The sequence below is a fragment of the Cupressus sempervirens genome, chromosome 9, assembly GCF_028749045.1.
Source record: "Cupressus sempervirens isolate cs-2001-9-10 chromosome 9, ASM2874904v1, whole genome shotgun sequence".
Taxonomy (NCBI): Eukaryota; Viridiplantae; Streptophyta; class Pinopsida; order Cupressales; family Cupressaceae; genus Cupressus; species Cupressus sempervirens.
Genome location: NC_143126.1, coordinates 410,656,824 through 410,682,270, shown reverse-complemented (window position 1 = coordinate 410,682,270; position 25,447 = coordinate 410,656,824). Strand labels below are relative to the sequence as shown.

At 35.7% G+C, this 25,447-nt stretch overlaps 1 protein-coding gene across 1 annotated transcript; it reads right to left on the bottom strand.

Moving 5' to 3' along the window:
• Positions 1–255: 255 nt before the first annotated feature.
• SSN2 (zinc finger SWIM domain protein) lies at positions 256–25,109 on the bottom strand. The gene is made up of 5 exons (XM_089800390.1): positions 24,773–25,109; positions 24,633–24,654; positions 995–1,100; positions 804–911; positions 256–647 (listed from the first exon to the last, which is right to left on the bottom strand). Exons 1-5 carry the CDS (start codon positions 24,828–24,830, stop codon positions 546–548), a joined length of 396 nt encoding a protein of 131 aa, XP_089656516.1. The 5' UTR covers positions 24,831–25,109; the 3' UTR covers positions 256–545.
• Between the last annotated feature and the right edge of the window lie 338 nt (positions 25,110–25,447).

Below are 25,447 nucleotides of genomic sequence, written 5' to 3'. Positions count from 1 at the left end.
GAATAAAATCCTGCCATGGACAGCATGTCTCATGCCAGAATTCTTATTTTTCTGAGTGCAAGTGAGCTTCTTTGTTTGAGTTGAATGATCACATATAATATTTCAGCCATAACATGTTATTACCACCAGCAGGACAAAACCTAGAGGGAACCGACGAACGGTGAAATCGAAGGATGATTGATATAATCACTAGTTTGTGAATATCTAAAATAAAATGTACGGGATACTAAGAAAATGATGATTCCAAGACGTGCATTATACTTAATGGTTCAACATACTTAAATTACTTATATGATTAGATCCTCAATTCACATGACAAACTCAGTTGAATTTTTTTCAAGGAAGCTGACATTAAAACTCTGTTGTAAAAAATATACTTTCATCTTTTCTTTCCTCTTAATATTGTGTAGAAAGAGGTGCAACCGTAGAAGAGTGGTAACTATCAGTTTAACACTGCTTCCAACTTTAGATGGACAGCACATACAAACTCAATCCTCTTAGATCTTGATCTTACTGCTATTCCACTTTTCCCTTAACACTTGTTTTCAATGTTGAAACAAAAGTAATGCCAGCTGTTCGTCGGAAATCTTTTCCAACTTGTACAATTTATGTGCATCTGCCATTCTTGCTGCCAGTTGATGCTTGCACTGCAAGTTCATTGTTTTTTTCCATTAATGAGATACGGTAGACAGAAAGTAATACGTCCCAGAAGTAAAAAATTGAGAAACATTAATGCATGAGTATTAGGAAGAAAAAAAATTGAGAAACATTCATGCATGAGTATTAGGAAGAAAAAAACCTACACATAATTGTTCTGCTTTATTAACAGTCTCGTAGAAAAAGGAATAGCATGTACAGTGGTGCTCTGGAAAACATATATATTGATCCTTGTTTTTGGATTCTCCAGCAACCTGAATGACAATAAATGAGAAAAAATCCCAATGTCTAGTGTTAAGATGAATACATAAGTAAATTGATAAAGCAGATTGGGTACCATGAAAACTGCGCGGTTACTCGGTTCGCCAATTATGAGCGTTACACCACCTTGATCTAATATCCGCATTGCTCGTTCAAAATTCCTCCCGTAAAGAAAGTGAAGGCTGTGTCATGAAAACCACAAGCTACACATTAAATGACATAATCAATGTGCCATCTGTTAAAGGAAAAGCAAAGAGAAGGTTTCAGTGATGTATAATGAATCTCTCTTTGTTGGGTGTTAAAGGCAATAATCACAAGGCAGCTTGTCTGTTCCTGGTAAACACAGAGTTAAGCAACTAACATGGCAACATTCCTATGCATTTTGTCTCTACTGTTTAGCTACATTAACTAGTACGGAACATTAGACATAATAAAGTAGTTGAAACAAACATTCCTAGCATTCTCCCCTAGACAAATTGGTCTGTTCGATCTGTTACATATACCTACATTGTGTCTGAAAAGCTGTTTACATTTCTTGTATCTTAAAGATAATTTTTGAAAATAATTTGCTCGTACAGTCTACACAACTTTGTATCTTACATATTTCTTAAGGGATATAGAATGGTAGCAGACATTCTAGGAATTCATCATATGCTGATCACCCATATATACTGTTATCTTCTGATGAAAAACACATTTTTTCTTCCAAATGAACCTTTCAGAAAGTATATGTCTCATTTCTCAGATCTGCAATGTCCCCTTTCTGAAATTATATTTAATAATTAACACTTAAATTGAAATTAAAATGTAAAACAATAAAATTAAATTTAAATTATATCTATAAAAGAACAAAATTATAAATAACCATGACCAAAGTTCAGTTAAGATTGATGAAGGGTCAAAAGATATGAGATGAAAAGCTGTGGCTCACTAAAACGTGAAATATAAAAGGGAGAAAAATATATATTTGAAAGGGAGGTAAGGATCGGGGAAGGAAGAATTGAAGTAGTGAGTCTTTCACAGGAGAAAAGAGAAATGGGAAGAAAATAAGAAATTGGTCCCTTGAAAGCAGAAATGAAGGGTTGTGACACTTCCAAAGGGTGGTAATTATGGAAGGTTCTGACTCCTCATAGAGCAGCATTAATGAAGGGTTGTAACTCTAAGAGTTGAAATTAAGCAAGGTTGTGACTCTCTCAAAGGGCATAAATGATGGAAGATTATGACATTACAGAGGCTGGTGATTCTGAAAGGTTGTGACCCTTGCAAAGGGGCAGACATGGCGATGAGGTGTGACTCCTTATATTGGAGAATGTAAAAGGAAGAAGATTTCATTTGAAGAGATTATCAAAGCGAGATTTATTCAGGGAATATTATATTATTTTCAAAGGGGACGGTGAAAAGTGGTGACTCGATTCTTATGAAAGATGGTGAAAACAACATTGAAAAGACGTAATAATAAAGCTAAGAAAATAATTATTGATGCTGTCAAAGATCACATACTTCCATCTATATCAAGTCTCACCTCTGCTTATGAAGTGTTCAAGACTATTCAAGGTACATTTGAGATAAATAATGCAAGCAGAATGCTAACTCTAAAACAACTCATAAACATATAATGAATAAAGGGGAATCAATTTCCTCCTATTTTTTGAGAATCTCTAAACTGAGAGACCAACTCTCTGCGATTGGAAACAAAGTAGATGATTTGGAACATTCAATAATAGCTCTTAGAGGACTTCCAACATCTTGGGAATCATTCATCCAATGCATTAGTCATCCAACTCTTCCAAAATTTGATCAACTCAAGAACGTCTACACCCAATAAGAATCTAGACAATTTTCAAGAGGGATTATGCCAGATAAAAAGGGAGATTGCATGCAAAATCAAGCAACAAAGGGAAGAAAACGAAGTTTAAGTGAAAAAGAGGAAACAATAATCATCATCATAAAAACAGAGATCTCTCCAAGATCCAATGCTACAGATGTGATAAATATGGGCACACTCGTAGGTTTTGTCCAGAAAGACAGAAAACGGAAGCCGCAGTAGCTGAAGTCAAGGAAGCAGAAAATTCCTTATTTTTCTTATCCTTATCAAGCAAGATAAACTCAAACGAGAATGTTTGGATAATCGACAATGGAGCATCACGTCACATAACCGGATTTAAAGACAACTTTGAAACTTTTGAAGGGCACTCCACAAAAGAAGTTATCGAAGACAATTCCACACATCCAGTAATAGGAATTGGTACCTGCTCTATCAAATTAAAAACCGGATTTACTTTACAATTGAAAGATGTTCTCTTTGTACCAGGCATAAAAAAGAATTTGGTCTCCATTTCAGGCCTGGCAAATCAAGGATGTCATATCTCCTTTCATGAAGACAAAGGCTTATCCTAGCCTAAAAACTCAAATATAAAGAATGCTATTACTATAGGATCTAGAGATGGTAGTCTATACAAATTATGTAATGTTCAAGAACATGCTCTAAGTCACAAAGTATCAAACTCAAATGAAATTTGGCATAGAAGAGTAGGACATCTAAGGTTTAGTACTCGTCCTACTATAGGGAAGATTACTACAGGAACACCCCATCTAAAATCTGATCATGTTGGCATTTGTAAAGGATGTGCTTTAGTGAAAAACTTGAAATGGTCTTTTCCTACTAGTGAGCATAAATCAAAAGTTGTACTAGAACTAGTCCACGCTGATTCGTGTGGACCAATGTCCATACCCTCCTTAGGGGAATCTTTATTGATGACTACTCTAGGAAAACTTGGATTTGCTTTCTAAAACTTAAAGAATCAATAAAGTACTATTGAAATTCAAAGAGTTTAAAGCTTTAGTAGAAAGGCAAACGAAAAAGAAAATAAAAACCCTAAGATCAGATAATGGAGGTGAATGTAATTCTAAGAATTTTAAGGATTTCTGCACAATTTGTTGGGATTAAGAGGGAGTATACAATACCTTATAATCCTCAACAGAATGAGTAGCTGAAAAGAAAAAAAAACTATATTGAAGCTTCCAAAGCCATGATACATGACCAAAATCTCCACATCTCATTCTAGGCTGAAGCTACAAGTACAGTTGTGTACATTCAAAATAGATGCCCTCACTCAATCTTTGATAATATAACACCTGAAGAAGCATTCATAGGAATTAAACCAGATTTAAGACATCTAAGGATTTTCGATAGTCTAGTATATATCCACATCCCTAAAGAAAAAGAACCAAACTAGAACCCTCTCGAAAGAAAGGGATATTTGTTGGGTATAGTGAAGCTACTAAAGGATACAGAGTTTATATCCCAGGGCAAAGAACCACTGACATTAGTAGAGATGTCAAATTCAAAAAAGACACTACTTTCAAAGGAACTCCAAATATAGAAGATGAACCCATCACAGAATTAGATGAAAATAACACAAATGAGAATCAGAGGGAGAGTAACATGGGAAGTCATGAAGGAGACCATGAAGGATCTTCGTTTAATTGTGAGGACGCTATAATTTTAAACAACGGGAAAGGGCCACTATGGGCAAGAAAGATGTTCAAAGAAAACAATATTGAACCTAATGAAATTTTCAGAGAGAGCAAGAAAACAAGAAGCATATCATGCTATGTTGCACTTATAAACGAGCTTACAAAAACTAAACCATGAAATGTAGAAGAGGCTCTTTCATATCACGCTTGGAAAGATGCAATGATTGAGGACTACCAATTTATCTTAAAAAATGATGTTTGGGATGTTGTACCTAGACCAAAAGACAAATTAGTGGTCTCTTCAAAATGGTTATTCAAGATTAAGTATGCACTAGATGGCAGTATTGAAAAACACAAGACCAAATTCGTTGCCCGAATTTTTTATCAAAAGGTTGGAATTGATTATAAAAAAAAATTTGCTCCAATTGCCCGGTATACCTCTATGAGAACCATTATTACCATTGCAGTGTCTAAAGGATGGAAGATTCATCAAATGGATGTAAAGACTGCCTTTTTGAATGGTGTCATTGAGAAAGAAGTTTACATAGAATAACCTGAAGGTTTTGCGACTCATGATAGAAATCTCTATGTGTAAACTAAAGAAGGCTCTCTATGGCCTTAAGCAAGCTCCTAGGACTTGGTATGAAAGAATGGACAGTTATCCATCCAAGCTAGGATATTCCAAAAATGAAGCTAATACTAACATATATTTCAAAATATTCATGGTGACACGATCATACTTGTTCTTTGTGTTGATAATTTATTGATAACTGGTGAAGATTATCTTACTGCAAAATGCAAGCAAGATCTTATAGCTGAATTTGAGATGAAGGATCTAGGTCTTCTACACTATTTTTTGGGTCTAGAAGTATGCCAGAAAGATAATTACATTTTCCTAAATCAAGGAATGTATACCACTGACTAGATTTGGCATGATGGATTGTAAACCTCTATCCACTCTAATGGAAACAAATCTTCATAAGCTTAAAAATGAAGCAGCAGATTCAAAACCTACAGACCCCACATACTATAGATGAGTTATTGGATCTCTTATGTATTTGGTAAATACTCGCTCTGATATTTGCTAATCTCTTATGTATTTGGTAAATTCACATGTTCGAACCTAAGAAGATTCACCTAATGGTTGCTAAGCATATTTTGGGATATTTGTGTGGTACTATTGGACTTGGTCTGAAGTATGAGAATGTTGAGATACAACTTCATGGGTATTCTAATTCCGACTGGGCAAGCAGTTCTATTAATTGGAAAAGTACTACTGGGTGTTGTTTCAGTGTTTAGTTGGAAACAATCAGCAGTTGCTCTTAGGCTCTACCAAAGCTGAATACATGGCAGTGGCCATGGGAGCTCGTGAAGCAATGTGGTTGAGGAAGTAACTAGTTGGGCTATTTGGGAAGCCCCTAAATCATATTGTGATTCACTGTAATAATCAAAGCTACATCAAACTTTCTTTAAATCCAATCTTTCATAATCTATCCAAACATATAGAGATCCCTTACCATTACATAAGAGATATGGTAGATGGAGATGTCATCAAATTGGATTATATCAGCACTGAAGAGCAAAGTGCTGACATATTTACCAAGCCTCTTGCGAAGCTGAAAATAGAGTACTTCAGAGGTAAACTTGGTATGATTAAATTGTAACTTAAATTTCTAAGATTGAATCTCAGTCTTGTGTAAGTTGATATACTCGTGAATATTTTAAAAAGATATATTGCAATATAGTAAGTGAATATTATGAAAGGTGACGATCGTTCATGTAATGTATGTGTAAAATCACTATTGTGAGGTGACAACCTTAACAATAGTAAACTTGTTATCATGAAAGATTGCATTCACTTGTGTGTCCCGGAAAGTGCCAGAATTCATGATAACGAATTTATCAAGATCAACTGCATTAAGTTGATGTCCTGGAAAGTGCCAGATATTTTGATACTAAATGTGTTGAAATAAATTGGTTATCACTAAGGTTGCTCCAAATTGAGTTAAAGATTGTGATAGCTTACTTATCATAATTAACTTCATTTTGTTGTTGTCCCGAACTGTGTCAGACATCATGATATTGTGATTGTTGTTTATTCATGACAGACTACATTAATTTGTTATCCTGAAATGTGTCAGAAGTCATGATAACTTATGTATCAAAATGGAATGTATTGATTTTTAGGTTGTGATATGTATGACCTTATTGGCATCCTAGGATCAAGTTGTTATCTAATAAGACTTCATTTCAATGTTGTCCCGGAGTGCTGGAAACCTAATAACAAGATCTAATATATTCCATTAGTAGATAATCCTCTTTTGCTAAGAGGGAGTGTTGGGAGTATAGCATCATTCGGATTGAAGAATGTATTATGATGTTATTAAATCAACATATATATATGTGTGTGTGTGTGTGTGTGTGTGTGTGTGTGTGTGTGTGTGTGTGTGTACTTGTGAAATATTAATATGTCATATATATATATATAATTGAATTCACAAATATATATATATATAGTTGAATGTACTCATAATAAACCTGATTATCGATCTGTTGTTAGACAGATTTATTTACTCTCAAATCAACCCATTATGGGGTGTCTAATTAAATCAGAATCAAGCCGACTATATTCAGTTTTGGTCAGGCTTGTATTAGTGCCAATTCATAAGAGGAATCACCCACGAAGGGCCATGACTCCTCATGGCTCAAACCACAAAGGAGTCATATTCCTTTATGGAACTCCTTCACATTTGTATATATGGTAATTGGTGATCTGCCTGGACAATATCAATTGAAGGCATATTGTCACAGTCAGATCATTCGACATTTATTTGAGAATACATTCTTAGAGTCAAGTCAATATAAATATATTGAATTTTGAATTCAGGTGTAAGTAAATACTATCAACATTGGAAATATTGATACAAGCATCACTTCAATATAATCTCGGTTAAACTGAGATATATTCTCAGGTCTGATACACACACACACACACACACACATTCTTTGTAAAAGAACATAAACCAAGTCTGAGGTAAATATATTGTGATTATATTATCTCTACCAACCCGATTCATATTCCTTAACAAACCTTTCACCACAATGTATGAAGAAGAATTCATTTTGAAATGGAAGAGAAGGTTGAAAATTCATTCCAATGAAAGCTGCAGGCTCGAAAGATAAAAGGCAGCTAATATATTAAATAGAAGAACAGTGAATACATTAAGTAGAAAAGCAGTGATCATTGAAGGAGAAGAAAATCAGAAATTGGAATAAGATACGATTTCAGAAAATATATTTATATTAATCTGCAACCCTGTACTTGTCAGTGGTATTATGTATATTATGTAATAAATTGATGGATCTTTGGACTTGCATCTGATAGAAGATGAAGTATTCCATGAAGTAGCCCAGATGAAGGTTGTCATTCCATGCTCCTGGGCTAGGTGGAAAGACTCAAGGAGCTTTGTATGGTCTCCCAATTAGAAGTGCAGAAATCATTTCGCTATTTCAGAAGCCTTCCAAAATGCATGTGTTCTTGAAATTTTATCTTTTAATTTCTCATTTTTAATTTGTAATTTAAGTTGATGAATTGGTTTTGGAAAAATAAAACTGTGTTTTAAGTATTTGATTTTAACAATGTTAGCTTGTCACAATCTATAGTTCTGGTCATTGCTGTTTCTCGGTTAGATTGTGTGGCAGTTTTATGCATCAATATTTTGGACCACACTCTCTAATCCCTAATCAGGATGAAGTATTTGTTTTGTAGAATACTTAGGTGACTTATGAAAGTGAGCAAGTAATGTCTCCCAACCAGTGCTCCATAATGACAATGAGTTGGATAGATAGAATGTCAAGGTAATCCTACATGTTGAATATTATGTCTAATGTCTCTTTTTTAAACCTAATATTCTGTCCTCAAAGAAAGAGTATCATTGTCCTTGTAAAAATAGATCAGATTTACTCTTCATTGCATATATTATTTGTTTATTATTTATTTATATTTTTCCATATTTTAATTTAAATATTGTTATTTACTATTAAATCCTTTTGCAGAAAGCAGACGCTACAGTCCTCCCATCCCACAATTGTTTGTCCTCAAGCAATGTTTGAATGATCATGGAGACCTATCCATAACCCACCTTCTATTGCACTACTTTGATATTAACATATATGTTCTCCCTTATTTTGAATGTGAAATATGATTGATAGAAGAAGCTTGCGAGCATAAGGCAAGTTTTCTCTCATCTTCTTAAAAAAGGATCCAGACCATCCCATAATGGTGCTAGTTGAATTTTGCAAATACCGACGTTTGCGTGATAGCATTCTTCACATTCATATATTTTGTTTACTCCTAGTTATTCTATCTTTTAGATCAACTAAAAATATAGAGCAAAACACAAAACATATACTTGAAAACATGGAGTATACACATGACTGCATGAAGACACAAAGCATAGACAAAGTAGACACATTAATGCATGAAGACATTGAGCATACACAAAGTACACACAAGAAAATATCCGAACATAAAGCATACACATGAATATGTATGTAGATACAGCTCACTTGGCTCACAAGAGGCAAAAATGTCCGACCAGGACCAAATCCATCTCTTGGAGTAACTAATCCACAGGAGGCAAGTGCATCCAACCGAAACAAGATCCATCTCTAGGAGTGATCAATCCACAAGAGGTAGGAATGTCCAAACTAGGACCAAATTCATCTCTTGGAGTAGCGAATCCACGAGAGGCAGGAATGTCCAACCGGGACCAAATCCATCTCTTGGAGTAGCGAATCCACAAGAGGCAGGAATGTCCAACCAAAACTAGATCCATCTCTTGGAATAACCAATCCACAAGAGGTTGAAACGTCCAACGAAGACTAATCCAAATCTTGAAGTAACCAATCCACAAGAGTCGAGAACCACCAAATGGACCAGATCCATCTCTCAAAGTAACCAATCCACAAGTGGCAGGAACATCCAACCAAGACCAGATCCATCTCTCGAAGTAACCAATAGACTAAGAGGTTGGAACATCCAACCACAGCAAGATCCATCTCTTGGAGAAATTAATTCAACACTTGACCCACAAGAGGCAGGAACATCCAACTAGGACTAGATCCATCTCCTCATATAATCTAAATTCCTTTTTATCCTAGACATACGACCGTTACTTTTTAGTACCCTTCCATGTAGGGTTAATTCTCAAAACCCTTGTCCCTCTTGTCCTCTTCTCAGTTTAGAATGTTGTAAATATCTCTTTTTGGATTGGCATACTTTCGTCCATGCAACACAAGGTTGGCTTTTCTCTATATGGACTGTTCTCTCATCTTTCAACTCTACCTTTGATATATGGACTGTTATCTTATCTTTCAACTCTACCTTTGATATATGTCTACAACTATGCTCTTGAAGTTTTAAATATAGACCAAATCCTTGGTTTGTTCGATTGTCCTAATGATCTTTATCCCTTAAGAAATCTTATCCAAATTTTCATTTATTTTCTTTGTAAATTTCATCAAATAGATTATTGACTTGCTTAAGTTTGCTTGAAAGAACCTTTTGTTGATTCTTCCTTCTCTAGAAGTCTCATGGTTGCCCAGATAGCTGTGCAGTGAAAGAAAATTGCCATCTCTTTGCAGCAAGTACTATGAGTGTAGCCACATATTATAACTTTGTGTGATGAAGCTGATTTTACACCCCCATGCAGGATGCCATTTTTTAATTTTGTCTGCTTTAGCCTAATATGCAAAATCTTGTCACAAACTTTATTCTTGTCATCAACCAACTCATCGTCCAACTCGATATTCCCCCAGTGAAGCCCTTGGCTTTTGACACGTGTGCGCTGCAGATATGTCTATGCAGCAAAGAATCGCCCACAAATCTGCAGATGTGCAAGCAACCGTTGAAGCATTGTGAATTTGCCAACCTACATTGTGACACTTGAGAATGATGGTTTCTTTGTGTGTAATCTGTCCGACTCCATCAAATACCCTTTTGCAACCCTCATTTGGCCTTCTTCCATGCTTATTCAAACTTCTAACAGCTTCTTGGACCGATTATTCACTCACTTGGTTGTTCATATCCTCCATTATCCACCATTATTGGCTCTATATACCACATTGTTGCTCTGATATCCTCTATGTGCCTTGAGCGTATTTATCTTTCTTATCTCGTCTCTAGCTTATATCATCTTTGTTTATTTTCTACTCGGTTATCCATCACCAAAACTATTGAGTCTAATGGTTGTTCGTAGAGGTGGAAACACCAAAGCAGGGGTTTGACTGGCAAGCCTCTTTATGGCCATAACAAATTTCCTTCTTCACTTGTGTGTAGGCTTCTATTACAAGTTTGTGGGTTCGAAAATCAGAACACATTATCAGCAATTGAATCAAGTTCTATTATCTCTACTCTTCTCCTTATTTTATTTTCTCATTAATCACTCGTAAACAGTTGAACCTTCCACAATACTAAGTTGTCTTAGAATCATAATCTATTTTTTTTATGTCATTTCCTTTTATTTCATACACTACTCTAATTTGACATCATCTATTATTGCTAAGTTGAAGAACTTAGCCCTTTGGAGAAACATAGAAACACTCCTAGGTTGTGGGTCACCCAAAACTTGAAATGAATCTCCAATGGTTGGCTTCCTCTTGGTTCTCATCTAACTACTAAACTTTTAGAGGGAAAGGGTTAGTGAGAGACATGAAACTAAAATCTAACATATAGGGTGACTCACCAAACTTAACAGGACCATGAGATTCATATAACTAGATTCTTGTTTGTAATAACTATGCTAGAACAGCACAACTCACTCCTATATATCCCTCCATACATATTTCATAACAAGGTTCTAATACTAGACCCTTCGAAGGAAGAAGAGAACTTCACAACTTTCACCTGAGACATAACTTATAACCTACAAGCAATATATTTCTTTGCAAAAGGGTGCTAAATATGAGACAAAATTAAAGATATTTACTAGCAATTTGATCAATCACTTATGAGCACACAATTAGACAGATGAGAAAAAATGAAACAACTAAATAATTGGTCTCCAGAGCTATCATTGATATTCATGTCCAAAGATGAGATACAAAAAATTATGAAAACTGTCACAAAGGGCTCCAAAAAAAGTCACTGAGTGCAAAACTGCATAATGAAAAATAACTTCAACAATGATGTTACAATATTTATGCTTCTCCAAAAAGTTGTTGTATGATAATATAATAGGTCCTCAGAGTCATTGGTCGGATGTAACCAAAATGCCTATTTTTCAGGCCTTCAAAGGACTCAAAAAAGTCTCATAATAGAAGAAAAAGTCAAGTTATGATCTTGTCCACCATGAAGACTCCTCAAAATGCTCCAACCCTCTCCTAAATTGACTCAAAACTCCTAGATACCCTCCATTAGCTCAGCGAACTTTCTCAACTTCCCCCTAGATGCTTGGCCCCTACTCATAAATGCTTAGCCATACCTTTATGACCTGGTGCTTGTCATCAATTAGAATCTACCCTCTTTGACTTTATAAATAAAGGCTATTCTATTTCTTTGCCTCATAAATATTATTGAAGTTATTTTACACATCTCACTTTAGTATTACTTTTACATTGAAACTTTGATGCAAAAGGAATAAAAGTATATATAAACAACAAAGAGCACTAATAATGGGGTTATGAAGCAAAGATTGTGATGGGACTCAAAAATGCATTCCCGTTTTGAGTTCCTTTCCAAACTTTTGAGTCACTTTGAGCCCTATAAACACATTTTCTTACTTATGTACCCGGCTGTCGTTTTAAGGCCTAACAGGTGTTTTATGTTTCTACCACCTTGCATTCAACATATCCATGCGTTTTATAATGATAAACTAACATTTTGAATCATTTCGCGAAATTCTGTTTTGAGTGGTGTTCATTTCTGCATTTTTTGCCCAAGTATCAAACAGCGACAGAAAGCCTAGTTTGCATTCGAATATCTTGTACCCGATAATGTTTCATGACTCGCCGCTTTGGGAGTATTTAGTATGCATATCAATGAACCTATGTTTCAATTTTCGAATCATTTCGATATGTTTTGACTAGGTTTTGAATCCCTCGAAGTCAATTACTTATCTCTGTCATGCTGATGTATATTTCTCAAAATCTGGGAAGCCCTATTTGACCAATTATAACTTTGACCCAGTTAACCATACTAAGAAAATTCCTTTTGCATTGCATTCTAGAGGTCACACACTTGCTATATTTCAAATTTGAGTTTGTGACAAATCCGTTTGATCAGTTTGCAAACACGATTCCGAATGCAATTTATAACTTTTTATTGGTGTCATAAAATGCAAACTGGTCAATACCCCTGTTCGAGATGTCATAACTCTAAAATCCGTGATTGCCTGGATCAAATTGATTGTACCATTGCATTCTACTCCAAAAATACTTTAAGTGTGCTAGTTTGTAAACCTTGAAGAATCCGTCTGCACACTTTCCCACAGCCATTCCATTTGCAAAAAACACTTTTCTACTGATGTTTCCAATCCTGCAATTCTGAGTACCTAACTTCGTACGCTTGCCAAATGCGTCCTGTTATTCATCATGAGCCCAAATCACAAAATTACATTCTCCTCATGGCAATGCACTAATTCCCCAATTTTTGAAGCTAAAAACAAATGCGTTTTATGGTTTTTAACATGTTATTTGCTGATAGTTTTTAACTAGGCAACTTTGACGGTCAATATTTGTTTACCCTGATGTCGTCATGCAACGAGATCTGGCAGGGTGCAAGAATGCGGAACAAAGTATCAGCATGCCAATTCTTAGAGCCTAGTTACTTGTTTCAATCAGTTTTTAAAGCTAGTTTCAGAGGCTCCCGGGCAGAAAATTCACAATTTGCAGATAAATTGAAAACATGTTCTAAATGATAGTTTAGTTGTCGAATTTGAATCCAATCAGTACCAATTGTTCAATGGATCACTTTGCAATGCCAGTTGTTCGAAAATGAATTTTTTTTAGGCGGGCCCAATTTGGGGCCCAACTAATTCCATCAAATTAACAATGACTATAAAAGCTATGAAATGATTAGTGGATGAAACATGCTTACTATATAGTAAGCACGTCATGGAGTTCTTGATCAATTTACTGAGCCAACTTCCCACTTGAAGATTTTTGAGGACTTTTATGGAAGTTTGTTCTGGCTAATTGCTACTTGAGTGCACTTTATAGATCTTTTTGAATATAACGTCTTGTGAGCATTGATCCTTTAACTTTTTTTTAAAAATGTGATGTAAAGGTATTTGATCTTCCCCGATGGCATAAATGAATTCATGTGAGAGAAGTGAGAAAAAAAGTCCTCTTTCAAAAAACTTGAGACCTTAATACAATACTATATTTAGTTACTCATACCGAAAAGCACGTTAAAAACTATAAGGCTGTCCAAATGCCCATCGATTTTTGAACCTCCATATATATGGAAATCTCAATTGCATCAAAGAGAGTTTAGGGGGGTTGCAGTGCACGGCAAAAAAGGAAGGCGTGTGCGATTTTTTGAAGGAGATTTTCAGACTATTTGATATGTGTCACAGGGAAAAGGGGCAGGGCAATCTACAATGAGATCGTGTTGTTGGTTTTTTCCCATCTGCGACAGGAGCAGAGTTTTTGCACTTTCCTCATAACATGGTAGGATGGAAGGCATTCTTTACACCTTCCTCACTGCTCTTTTTGATCAAGTTGTGGCATGCCAAACCCATAGGAAGGAGATGGCACGTTTGGCAAGGAAGACAACCAGCATGTAAGAAGAGCCCCACATTGAAGGAGAGAAACCTGCAAGCACAAGAAACAAAGTATCCACAGTGTTGGATGATATAAAGTCACGGCATATTGTAGGTATCTCTGACCCTTCAAAGAAGGCATTGGATGCTATCCATAGTGGTAGCAATATTTGAACCCAAGGCAAGGTAGAGCATCCCACAGAAAAAGATGCACTTAGAGATAAAGTTAGTTGTTACACACGTACATGGCCCCTCACTTCATTACCTATGGATACCGCATCTTAACCATGAAAGAACATCAATTATTTATCAAGTTTTCTCCTGCTTCCCAGTCACTCACCCATGAGGAAGGATTCACGCATTGAAAGCGATTGCCTCTGTTTTTGGAGCTCTTAGGCTCAACACTGTAATCCAAGCAGCGATTACACTGTTCCTTTGTCCCACATTGACAACGGCATGGCTTTTTTACCCTTTTAAATACCAAAGCACATTCAATACAAGTGTCGAAAGCATCTTGTTTTGTGACTCAAGATACAAGAATCGTGTGGATAGGGCCCGTCGTGGCCATTTGGATGGCAAAGTCAACGAAATTTTGACTAAAACCGAAAGATGAAAGTGATGTGGCAGATGAAATTATTTTGTGGGATCATAGAGCCTAATGAGAAGGGTCGCGATGCTACGATCCATCGTAAGATCGGAGTTTGAGTAATGAGGCTTTACAATACTACGAAGAGGGAAGTTTGGTGTAAGATCAGGAAAGGTAAAATTGACATTTACGAAGTTACAACGAGTTCGACCAACGAGCATAAGATCATAAGGCTCGAATGGTCAAGGGTCAGAATTCTCATAGTTTTGATCTTACACTTGAGGAAGATGGATGTGGGGCCCGCTCAAATGGTGATGGTCAAATCAAAAACCAACACTTGGCACATGTGGATTAGAGAGACAAGGTAAGGAATGAAAAATTAAAGTTTAGAAATATTCAATGCATTCAAAAGTTCAAATGTTGAAGTTGCAAATAAATTTAATGATTTTATATAGTTTATACTATATAGTTTTTTTAATTTTTTCGTTTTAAACTCTGTTCATGGCCCGAGGGCTGGAATTTCAAATCGACCTTAGAGGCATTATTTTTATCAAAAAAATGCACTATAATATACCGTTGGAATCAACAAGAGATGAACTATCCATTTCTGCAGTCAGTTTTTATATAGGTATTCACCAGAAGCAGCTATAGGAAGATTTGTGATTTCGAGGCATCTTCAGTGCAAAGGCAGATTTGATGTTTTTAGATGAAGTAATATCAAGGTTAGATCAAATTTTGATGTGATCAAGTGCCCTGAGCAGCTATAAAGGTAGAATTGAATGTTTTAAAGTAAGCAGTTGCAAGTGACAAGTGTTTGCCGACAGTACAATTGAATTTCATGGCAAAAGTAGAACATGACAAACCAAGATCAAATTTGAATCTTCAGCACATATTATGATGTGTATTTGATATTTTCTTTAGAGGATATTTTGCTGATTACTTTAAGGGGATATATCAAATATTTCTATAACAGCATTTATGGTTTTGATTACCAGCAGATGAAGAAGATCAGTTTCAACAATATCAGGATGAAGACAATTTCAGCAGGACACATGTCAGAATCAAATGGCATTTTTAAAAACTTCTTCTTGTCTATATTTTCTTCTTCTTTGCTTTTTGTAAGGGGTTCCAAGGGTTGGAGAATTTCCTAACTGCTGTAATACCATTCTCAGTATTTTCCTTTGTTATGAACTGCAGTAATGTAGTTTTCTTCTAAGCATTAGCTAATATAGTCATTCATTTTGTATTTTCTGAAGTTTTGACATACAGATGATGTATTGATTTCAAGGAATGAATACAAAATTTTACTGGAAATTTCATTCTAAAGTTTATCTCCTTTTCTGTGAGTTTTGTAGTTTTCTGTGATATATGCCCAAAGTGCATATTGTCCATTTGCAACTTGTGTTGAAGTTGTATGTCGTTGTGTATCTTGTTGTTGGGTCAAGAACCTAAGTAATTTCTTGATATGCCACTGATAGAACTGCAAGGATCATAGGGGGATTGGATAAGCACAAATTTCATTTGAAGATTGATGTCTATTTGCAAGTTAAATAGATTGATCAGATGTCTAGATATATGAGTATACTTCAGGTATCCATGTGTATGTTAAGGTTTAGTTGATGCCCAATGGATAAGGGACTGATCAGCTTAGAGGTTGTATGTTTTCTGCTGTTGCATACCTAGGTTATGCTGAAATCCAAATCTTTAATCAAATATCAATTTACCATTTTATATACTAAGAACTGAGAGTGTTGGTCATTGCTTATTCGCAGTTACTTTTTGGTTGTAGTTAGCTATTATGATCAAGAAATTTATCAGCAAATCATAGAAGAACATAGATGATTTCTGCTATAGGGGGTAGTTGTGATAAGAAGAATATCAATTAGCAAGATCAATCCCTAAGGTTTGCCTGCCTTGGCCCTGCAGAGCCTAAAGTGAAGTGAGTCTTGATGACTCTATTGATGTTGGCCTAGAACTAAGATTTAGCCCTGCTGAATATAGGATTTAGCTCATCCTTAGGCTTGTCCCTGTCTTATGCTTCCTAGTATTAGGATTAAACCCACCTAATATGTTCCTTACCCAAAAAGAACTCCAACAGATTGTAAAAGAAACGACAGAAATGCCTTAAGTGCTGACCGACATACTTCTTATCATTTTGTCACTTCTTTTTTCCATGTTCTTGCAGCCAAAGACTACTACAGGTTTAAAAATTTCTGGAAGTGTCTGTAGTGATTTCCTGGCCATATGAAGAACATTCTATGCAGGTATTGGTAAGTTTTTCTTCTAATTAACATCAACAGATTTCCACAATCCATTAGAAATGTGTAGTTTTATTTCTGGATTTGATTGTGTAAGTTTTTTTAGCATCAATGTTTCGGATCAGACTCCGTGATCCATCATCAGGATGAGAGAATGCAAGAATAAAAATTATTATGCTTAAGCTTGCATGTGCTTCCTGCAGATTCTATTTGTATCGAAATTAGTAGAACAATTGATATTTCTGTATCTTTTAAGCTCTTGAGAGCTATTGAGCTCTGTGGCCATTCATGTATCTCCACCATTTTTTGACAGGCATTTTTGTGAGACTGAAACCCTTGTTATTTAAATAGCCAAAAATGATGAATAAAGAGGCCTCCATTTGCTTGCAAACTGGCCTTGGTTTCATTGTCTTGGCATATTTATCAATACTCTGCTTTCTCAAATCAATGTATCATAGATTTCTATTTTTGATATTCGGTCAGCTCTCTGTGAAAGTTACTCAAGGATTTCTGTAAGGCCAGTGATTCTCACATTTTGAAACTCTAAGTCTTTTAATATCTCTGTGTTACTTGATTGGGAATAATGCCAAACTGTGAGATAAACCTGTGGGTTTACTTTCCCTGCTGGCCACGGCTAATATATTTTGTGCTTATGCTTGATACCATTATAACAGCTATAAACAGAAGGGTTTTAGCAAATAAATGGGGTTTTCTTGGTTTAGATGTTGTGTCTTCATCATGATAGAATTCACAAACTACCCTGTCCATCATGGATCTCTGTATGTTTATGACGACCATAGAACTGTTATCTCCATATTTCTGCTATATTCATTATTGTATCACAGGCTGATATGCTATTGTGTTCACCGACATTGTATTTACATGGTTGATTGTTTTCATTATACTAACATTGGTTCATTGTGCCCCTCTTTCTCGCGCAGTTAGCATGCTATAACTTACCCAAATCACATGCAATTGGATCTATATAACAATCTCTCTCCTGTAATGTTGATTGCATATTTATTGTTTCTTTATGTCAACTGTCCCTTCTTTGTGACAATGATCTTTCACTGTTCCTTATGAATGCACACTGATTTGTCTTATGCCAGTCTTTACACAGATTGTCCTCTGGATATATCCTGATTTGCATTATTCCTTTGAAGCATGTATGATTTGTCAGATTTATTTTGTTCTCTGATTAAAACTCTTCTTATGTTCATTACTCTGCTTATACCATGTGATCATAATGTTACTGCCTTCACAATCAGTGTTCTAACCCAGTTGCGAATGTCTGAGACTCTGTTGAACTGAAGCTGAAGCATTCTCAATGTTGTAATCAATGCAATCAGCAATAGTATCCTGATCAATAAATAGAATAGGTAGGTCTTTCATAGTTTGAGCTAGATTACTTACAGAATGTAAGCTGCATGAACACCAGTACTGTGAATATATTTGTTCTTTTCTTTTCTTCTTCCATTGTTCTGTCAGCTTATCTTTTCATCATGAATATCCTTGTTAATTGTGTTTGACAGCTCTTTGCTTACAGTTGCATGCACTATTACTCATTACATCTCCACCTAAGATCATTGTGACTTGACATTGATACCATTGCTGCCGACTGTGACTGTATAGATTGATAGATGTCACTTCACTATGTCCTTTATGATTATTGTTCAGTCCTTTGTAGGATGTGCTACTGCTTTTTACAAACCATAAGGTCACTGTCTGACAGAAAACTGGGCACTGTTCTTCAATCTGAACTCACTGTTACTATCTGCTCACAATGATGCTCTGTGAAGATTAATGTCTTTATATTACAGCATCGTTGTTTTCTATCCATTCATGACTGTCATTGAATGACTAGAAACATGGCACCTTGATACATAATTGGGTCACATTGTCTTGTAAGCATTACATTTCTCAGAGTATATTGCTGCCTTGACTAAAACACAAAGTCATGCTATTATTAATTCAAAGTTTACTATTTGCTATTCCTGTAGCAGCTTTCATAATGTGGCACTGTTTACTTTGAATGACTGTAAGTTCTTTGAAATGATGTCTCCTAGTATTCCTTCAGTGCCATTTAATCACCGGTTAAAGTGATAATCTTTGGATGCAAACAAGAGTAAAAGCTATTAAACATTCCATAGCATTTATTTTTACCTTTGAATCTGCTGGGGAAGACTATGGCAACAACAGTAAATGTCCTGTGTTTTCATTTCCACTGTTCTGGCATTGTTTTCATTGTATAAAAAACATCTCCTTTTCTTTTATTGTTGTCCTCTCAATGTTTTGGGACCATTACACTTGAGAGATTGTTTGACTGTATCCTTTACTAATTTTGACATCACTATTCTTTATGCTCTGCTGTCCTTTCATGAAGTAATTGTGACTATCTTTGCATTTTGTTGTAGCTTCATTTGTCATCCTGTAGCACGCTGACCTCAACTCCTGTGAAAGCCCATTTGGCCCCACGTGTTACAGGACAAACACTTGTATCTACACATGAAACAAACTTATTGGATAAAAATGAGCATATGAATCTTGCTTTGATATGTCTTGTGTACATCCATGACTAGCTAGTTGTTATTATGCATATTAGACAGACTGTATATTTGCAGATGCATGTAAATTTAATGTATGATGAGCTGGCATTGCTTAGATCATTGATCTAACGTTATTCTTATCACTTAAATGCAGGAATTTTAGGAGCAGCAAGCATTCAACAGTTGGATGCGAGGCAAGTGAGAAGGCTAGAGACAAGACAAAACAACTCAAAACATACTCGTCATTCAGGCAATGCCGAGTCACCCTCCATTACCTGTGCATTTATGTTTTATAGCATCTTCAAATGTCTAATGTTATTTTCATTTTCATAGTAATGGTTAGTCTCGCGGCTTCTGTGAGACATTATTCATTTGCATTCTCAATAAAGATTACTTTTCCTCAAAAAGTTTTGCAGTCTCTAGTCTCTCCTATATCACATGCATCTACATTATGCAATATAACATTGTAATCTTTTGTTCTTTTCTTTATGCACATGAATGTGGTACAACAGAGTTAAACTGTTATTTGCTTCATTTAAAATTCATAAAAAGCTCTACTTGATTGAGCCTAGTAGCGAAAATCGGTAACAGTTCTATTCATTTATCTTATTTGCATTTTCGTAGATTAGTTCTTTGGTTTACATATTATTTCATTCCTGCTAAGTCCATACTCTGCCCATACAAGATGTGAGAGTTATGCACTGGTGTCCATCAGTTGTGTTGTAGTCCTTGAGCCACGTTTCTGTCTCAGGCAGTGAGCTTAGAAAACTTAGGGCTTAACTCTTTCAGTTAGCTCTTTCACTTTTCGTAATCAAAACATTTTAATTAATTTATCTATCAAGTTATTTGTATTTGATTTAGCTTAGTTGCAACACTTACACATAAATGCTTAATTGGTATTTAATCAATCTAAATTACATCTGATCATCTAGATAATCACATTTAATCAACATCTAAATTGCATCAAGGTAACCATGCAGCTTCCTTCATCTTAAGTTCAATCTCCCTAGCACTCCTAGCTAGCAACATGAGGTGGTGCAAGGAAGTCATGCATCCCTTCAGGTTTTAACCAGCCTCTTGGTAGGTGCATTATTTTCTTCCCCACATTTTGATGAACCTGATGTGAACAAGCACCTTCGATAAAATTTGGATGTGGTGAAACTCTATGAGCTTTACGACTCGGACTACGATAGGAGCATGGGTACGAAGGTTTACTAGGCATATGGATCCTCCTGACTGATACAACCCTAATAGACCAGGACCTATGTTTTCAGAGCATGTGGATGTTAACCATCTAAGTAGATCTCAATTATTCTTATGACTATCACTTCTCTAGGATCGGGATCTCATCATATCAGACCTAACAACTATCCACCAGAATCTCCTCTAGCGGTAGACCACAATTCAGCTCTTATATTGAATTCAATAAGTTCCAATTCAAAAGTTTGAAACATTCCTCAAGACAAAAAAATGCCCTTCATGAAGAAAGGGATGCCATCTATAACTTGCAGGAATTGTTGGTGGCAAACAAGGAAGGCCTCGAAGTGCTCCTGATAGTAGGGGAGATAGCGCATGAGAACATACCTCTCCCTCCTCCTAACCAACAAGGATCGCACTCAGGCCTGATTGGAGAACAGATGGACCTTAACATACCCGGGGCATCCATGCACACGGTGGAACCTTCCACCAGCAATCTTCCTGGGAGTGGTACTACAGCTATCTCCAGGAGTGGTGGTGCTTGCCCCAGTGTCATGATAAATGGGAAAACTTTCAGGTTTCGTTCACCAAATACTGGCGGCTACCTTTGGAGCTGGCGGTGGACGAGCTGCACACAGCAGATCATCAGCCCCACCTGGAAGCAGAGGTGATTCTCCTCTCATCCACCTAGCAATCCAGTACCAAACACTGTATTGCAAAATATAGGTCAGCTGCAACAACAGCTAGCGAACTTGTCCACTGCAACCAACCAGAGTTCTTTGACTCCTACCTATCGTCGCAGTACATTGACTATGCAAGTGTTGAGTACTTTGTTGTCACCGGGGGATGAATCCCTTAAGTTGTCCAGTGATATATCGTTCTTTCTATCAACCAACACATATAAAGTCTATGACTCCCCCAGATTAATAAATAGAATATTAATAAATAATCACCCCTCAGAATAGTCAATCTTCTTCAATAAAATTAGAATTATTATTATTTACTATTACATCATATTGTAAAAAGGGGGCATTACATTATAATTTATAGTAGTGAATTTGAATTATATTTGTGTAATGTTGGTGTATGTGCTTATTAATCTTCTGATACTAACCTGGTTGCAGGACCTATACCAGGATACTAAAGTGACAACTCCCACTCCCAAGCATTACTCAAACCCTACAAGAGAATTTTAGGGCAGGTTAAGTCCAGTAGGAGACATTACAAGATCACTGGCATTTAAGTACACTCTGAGATAACTGTGATATGTATTTTTATCTCCAGGGGGTAGAAAGGTGACATGACAAAGTGAGTCCACAAGTCACCTTTCTATTTCAGTCATTTTCAGTTCCCTGTAGTTTTAACATACTTCAGTTCCCCGTTTTAAGTCATATGTATTATGCTTCACAAACATATTTTAGTTTGTTTCCAAGAATTGAGCATTCTGACCAATTGAGTTTAATTTAATCAAAGGGCGAATGCTAGGTGCTTTGAGTGCTCAGGTCCAGGTTGAAAATTTGATGATATCTGACAATGCTCAATAGGTTTTTAGTATGTTTGGAATAAAGATAATACAGAATAAAAGTTTGCAAGTGATGAGTTGGTTGCAATCATTTTCTATTTCACATCATTCTGCTTTTGCAATTTATGCAGTGTGTTTCACATACAAATTTCAGTTTTACAAGGTGAATTTGGTCAAGCAGTGATATTCTTAGAAGCCTTACAAACCCATAGCCAGATTCGGATCTCATAAAAGGAAACATCTCCATATTTTCATTATTACACGAGTGCAGGAGTTAAATTACAGTACAGAAGACAAGGTGCAAGGCCTCCCTTGCAATCTACAGTTCAGCTATATGTAATGTCCCCTTTTGCAAATGCCCTAGTTTTTGCCATAAATCACAAATTCCAAGTGCAACAAGAAGTAGGATAAAATCAGTAACATCATGTAACTGGTTGAGATTCTGCAACATGTTAGAAAATCATTGAAACATCATCCACAAATTAAATCTTTATTACAGCCATTTAAAGTGTAGATCTTTCCTACTAGGGTTAAGAACATTGATTGATTGATTGAATGAGTTCCTTTGATTTGATGATTTGAGGTTTTGGCAAGATGATTAAGTAATTGTTCATTAAATAGCTGAAAATGATGATATCATAAATGCTAGTTTCATATATTGGTAGATGATGATTCAACGGATGTTGATTTGATAGACTGATGCTTGATTACTGAATTGTATGTTTTCTTGATACCAAGATGAAGTGATGATTCATGTGGATTTGTTTGCTTGATCTTACTGATTGATTGTTTGGTTGATACTTGAGGGATTAATGATTGATGGCTGAAGGATTTGTTTGGATGGATTCATAAGTGATGATTGTTAAGTCCTTCAATACTTGGAATGAGGTCTCCTTTATACTTCATTGGTGAAAGGGTCACCACCTTTCATAAGAATTGGGTCACCACTTTTCATTGTTGCCTTTGAGAATAATATATTATTCACCAAATTCATCTCCCTTTGTATGCTCTTCAAACGAAACCTTCTCCCCTTTATATCTTTCAATATAAGGGAGAAGTCATGCCTCTTCATCATGTCTGCTCTTTTGCAATAGTCAAAAACTTTCATAATTATCACACTTTGGAAGAGTCACAACCCTTCATCCTCTTGATTTATTATTCTCTTTAAATTCCTCTTTTCTCTTTCCTTAAATCTTTCTCAATTCTCATCTTCTATTCTTCCTTCATGTCAAATGAACTCCTCCCTTTTATATCATATGTTGAGGGAGTCATAAACTCTTCATTGCATGCCTATTAACCCTTCATTAAACTTAATTGGTATCTATTATATCATATTATTATTTATTTAATTCTATTTCAGAAAGGGGACATTGGACTATATCTCAAAGTCCCCACAAGTTCACAATGGTGATGGCACCTGTATCTCCAAGTTCCTGCAATCTTGATGGCCCACATATGGAGTAATCTGACAACCCAGGTTAAATTCCGGAGGAAATTGACAGAATATATACTTCTGGGTTGGGTTGCTACCTTCAGGAAATATTAGGAAATATTTGTTAAGCCAAAGAGAAGATCTATTCCTATTTTACATCTATTTCAGGCAGCTGTCTTTAGAACTCCCCTAAAGTGATAATGGTTCTTGCTAGTCTTTGATGCTATAAGCTATTAAGCAGCACTTGACCCCTTTATAATTTATATAATTTGGGCGTTCTAATCTAATCATATCGAGATTAACTTATGTTGCTTGAGCTACCAAAGAGAATCCTTTGAGCAGTTCCCATTAATGGTTGATGATTTTGACAAGCCTGTGCTCCCTAAAAATTAGGTTAAAGCTTATTGTAGTAGAAAAGTTTCTGGTGTAACTGTAATGGGATGCAACCCGGTTCAATTCCCTTACATCCCATGAAGGCGATCGACAAAGTCCGCATTCCGGAAGATAAGTGGCAAGGTGTGAATGCGCCTAAGAAGCCAAGTATACAAGCATGAAGTGCATTCAAGTGTGACAGACGTTTGCAATCTTAACACCGAGATCTACCGAACTGAAAAACCAAAAAAAAAAAAAAAATTACCATCTGATAATTATATTACTTTAACCCGGAATCAAGCTTCTACCAGATACCTAAAGAATGGAAAATGTACTTTTATAGTCTCTTCTAACTTATTAAAACCCTCTCCATTAACCACTTTCTGAAATTCTATTAGAAGAATCACTTGATTTCCTCAGAAGTTATGCAGATCATCAGAAACTCTATACAATTTCACAATGGCTCTCTGAATTCAAAATAAAAAGAACTGAAAACCGAAGCCCTATGAACCATGAAATTATATATGTAAAGAAATAAAGAAATAAAGTTGAAGGCTTACATGGAAAGCTGCTCATCAGACACTGCATCCGAATGCAGAAAACCACACCCAAATCCAATAATATAAAAATAAAATTAAACCTGAATAGACTGAGTGTAATTTAAGTGATACGTGAGATTTTTTGGAAGAGGGGGAAAGACCTGAATTCGACGCCTTAATGCTTCGGAAAACTGCATCTCCTACTGCTGCAGCTGTCATGGCGGAATCTAAAAAAATTTGAAATTTTCAAATGTGTAGAGATCTCTACAATCGAAAGGATTCCGGATGAAGCTTACTAAAATTGATTGAGGTGATTTAAAGCAAGGAAGATCTCTTCGGGGTGGGTTTATTTTGATTTTTTGGGCAAAAGACCATTTTTTTATTCAACTCATAGCTGCATCAACAAAGAGAGCTACATTAATAGATTTTTTAGGCGTTTTTGCCCATGCTAAATTTCGGGTAGCTAGATCTCCTAAATTGTGAGTTGGATTTTGTCGAAATGTTTGGTGTGTCTTAATAGGTGAGTCAAGAACTTGAAGCTAAGTTTTTGGCTTTTAAGTATTTAAAGATATTTTTGTTTAGATCTTGGAGTGCAAGGTGATCGAAAAGTGTCATTTCAAAAATGTTCACTCGGAACCCCACACATAGACCCTCTAATGAGCAACACCTGAGTGCCCAATAAAAAAATCAAATCATTCCAATTAGTGAACGTTTAATCATCATGACTAAGTTGTTTATAATGTGAACTCGCTCACTAAGCAGAAAAGGCAGTGAATGGGTCATTTTAATTAAAACACATTGTCCCTTTCGTTAATAAAAATCTCATCTTATTACAA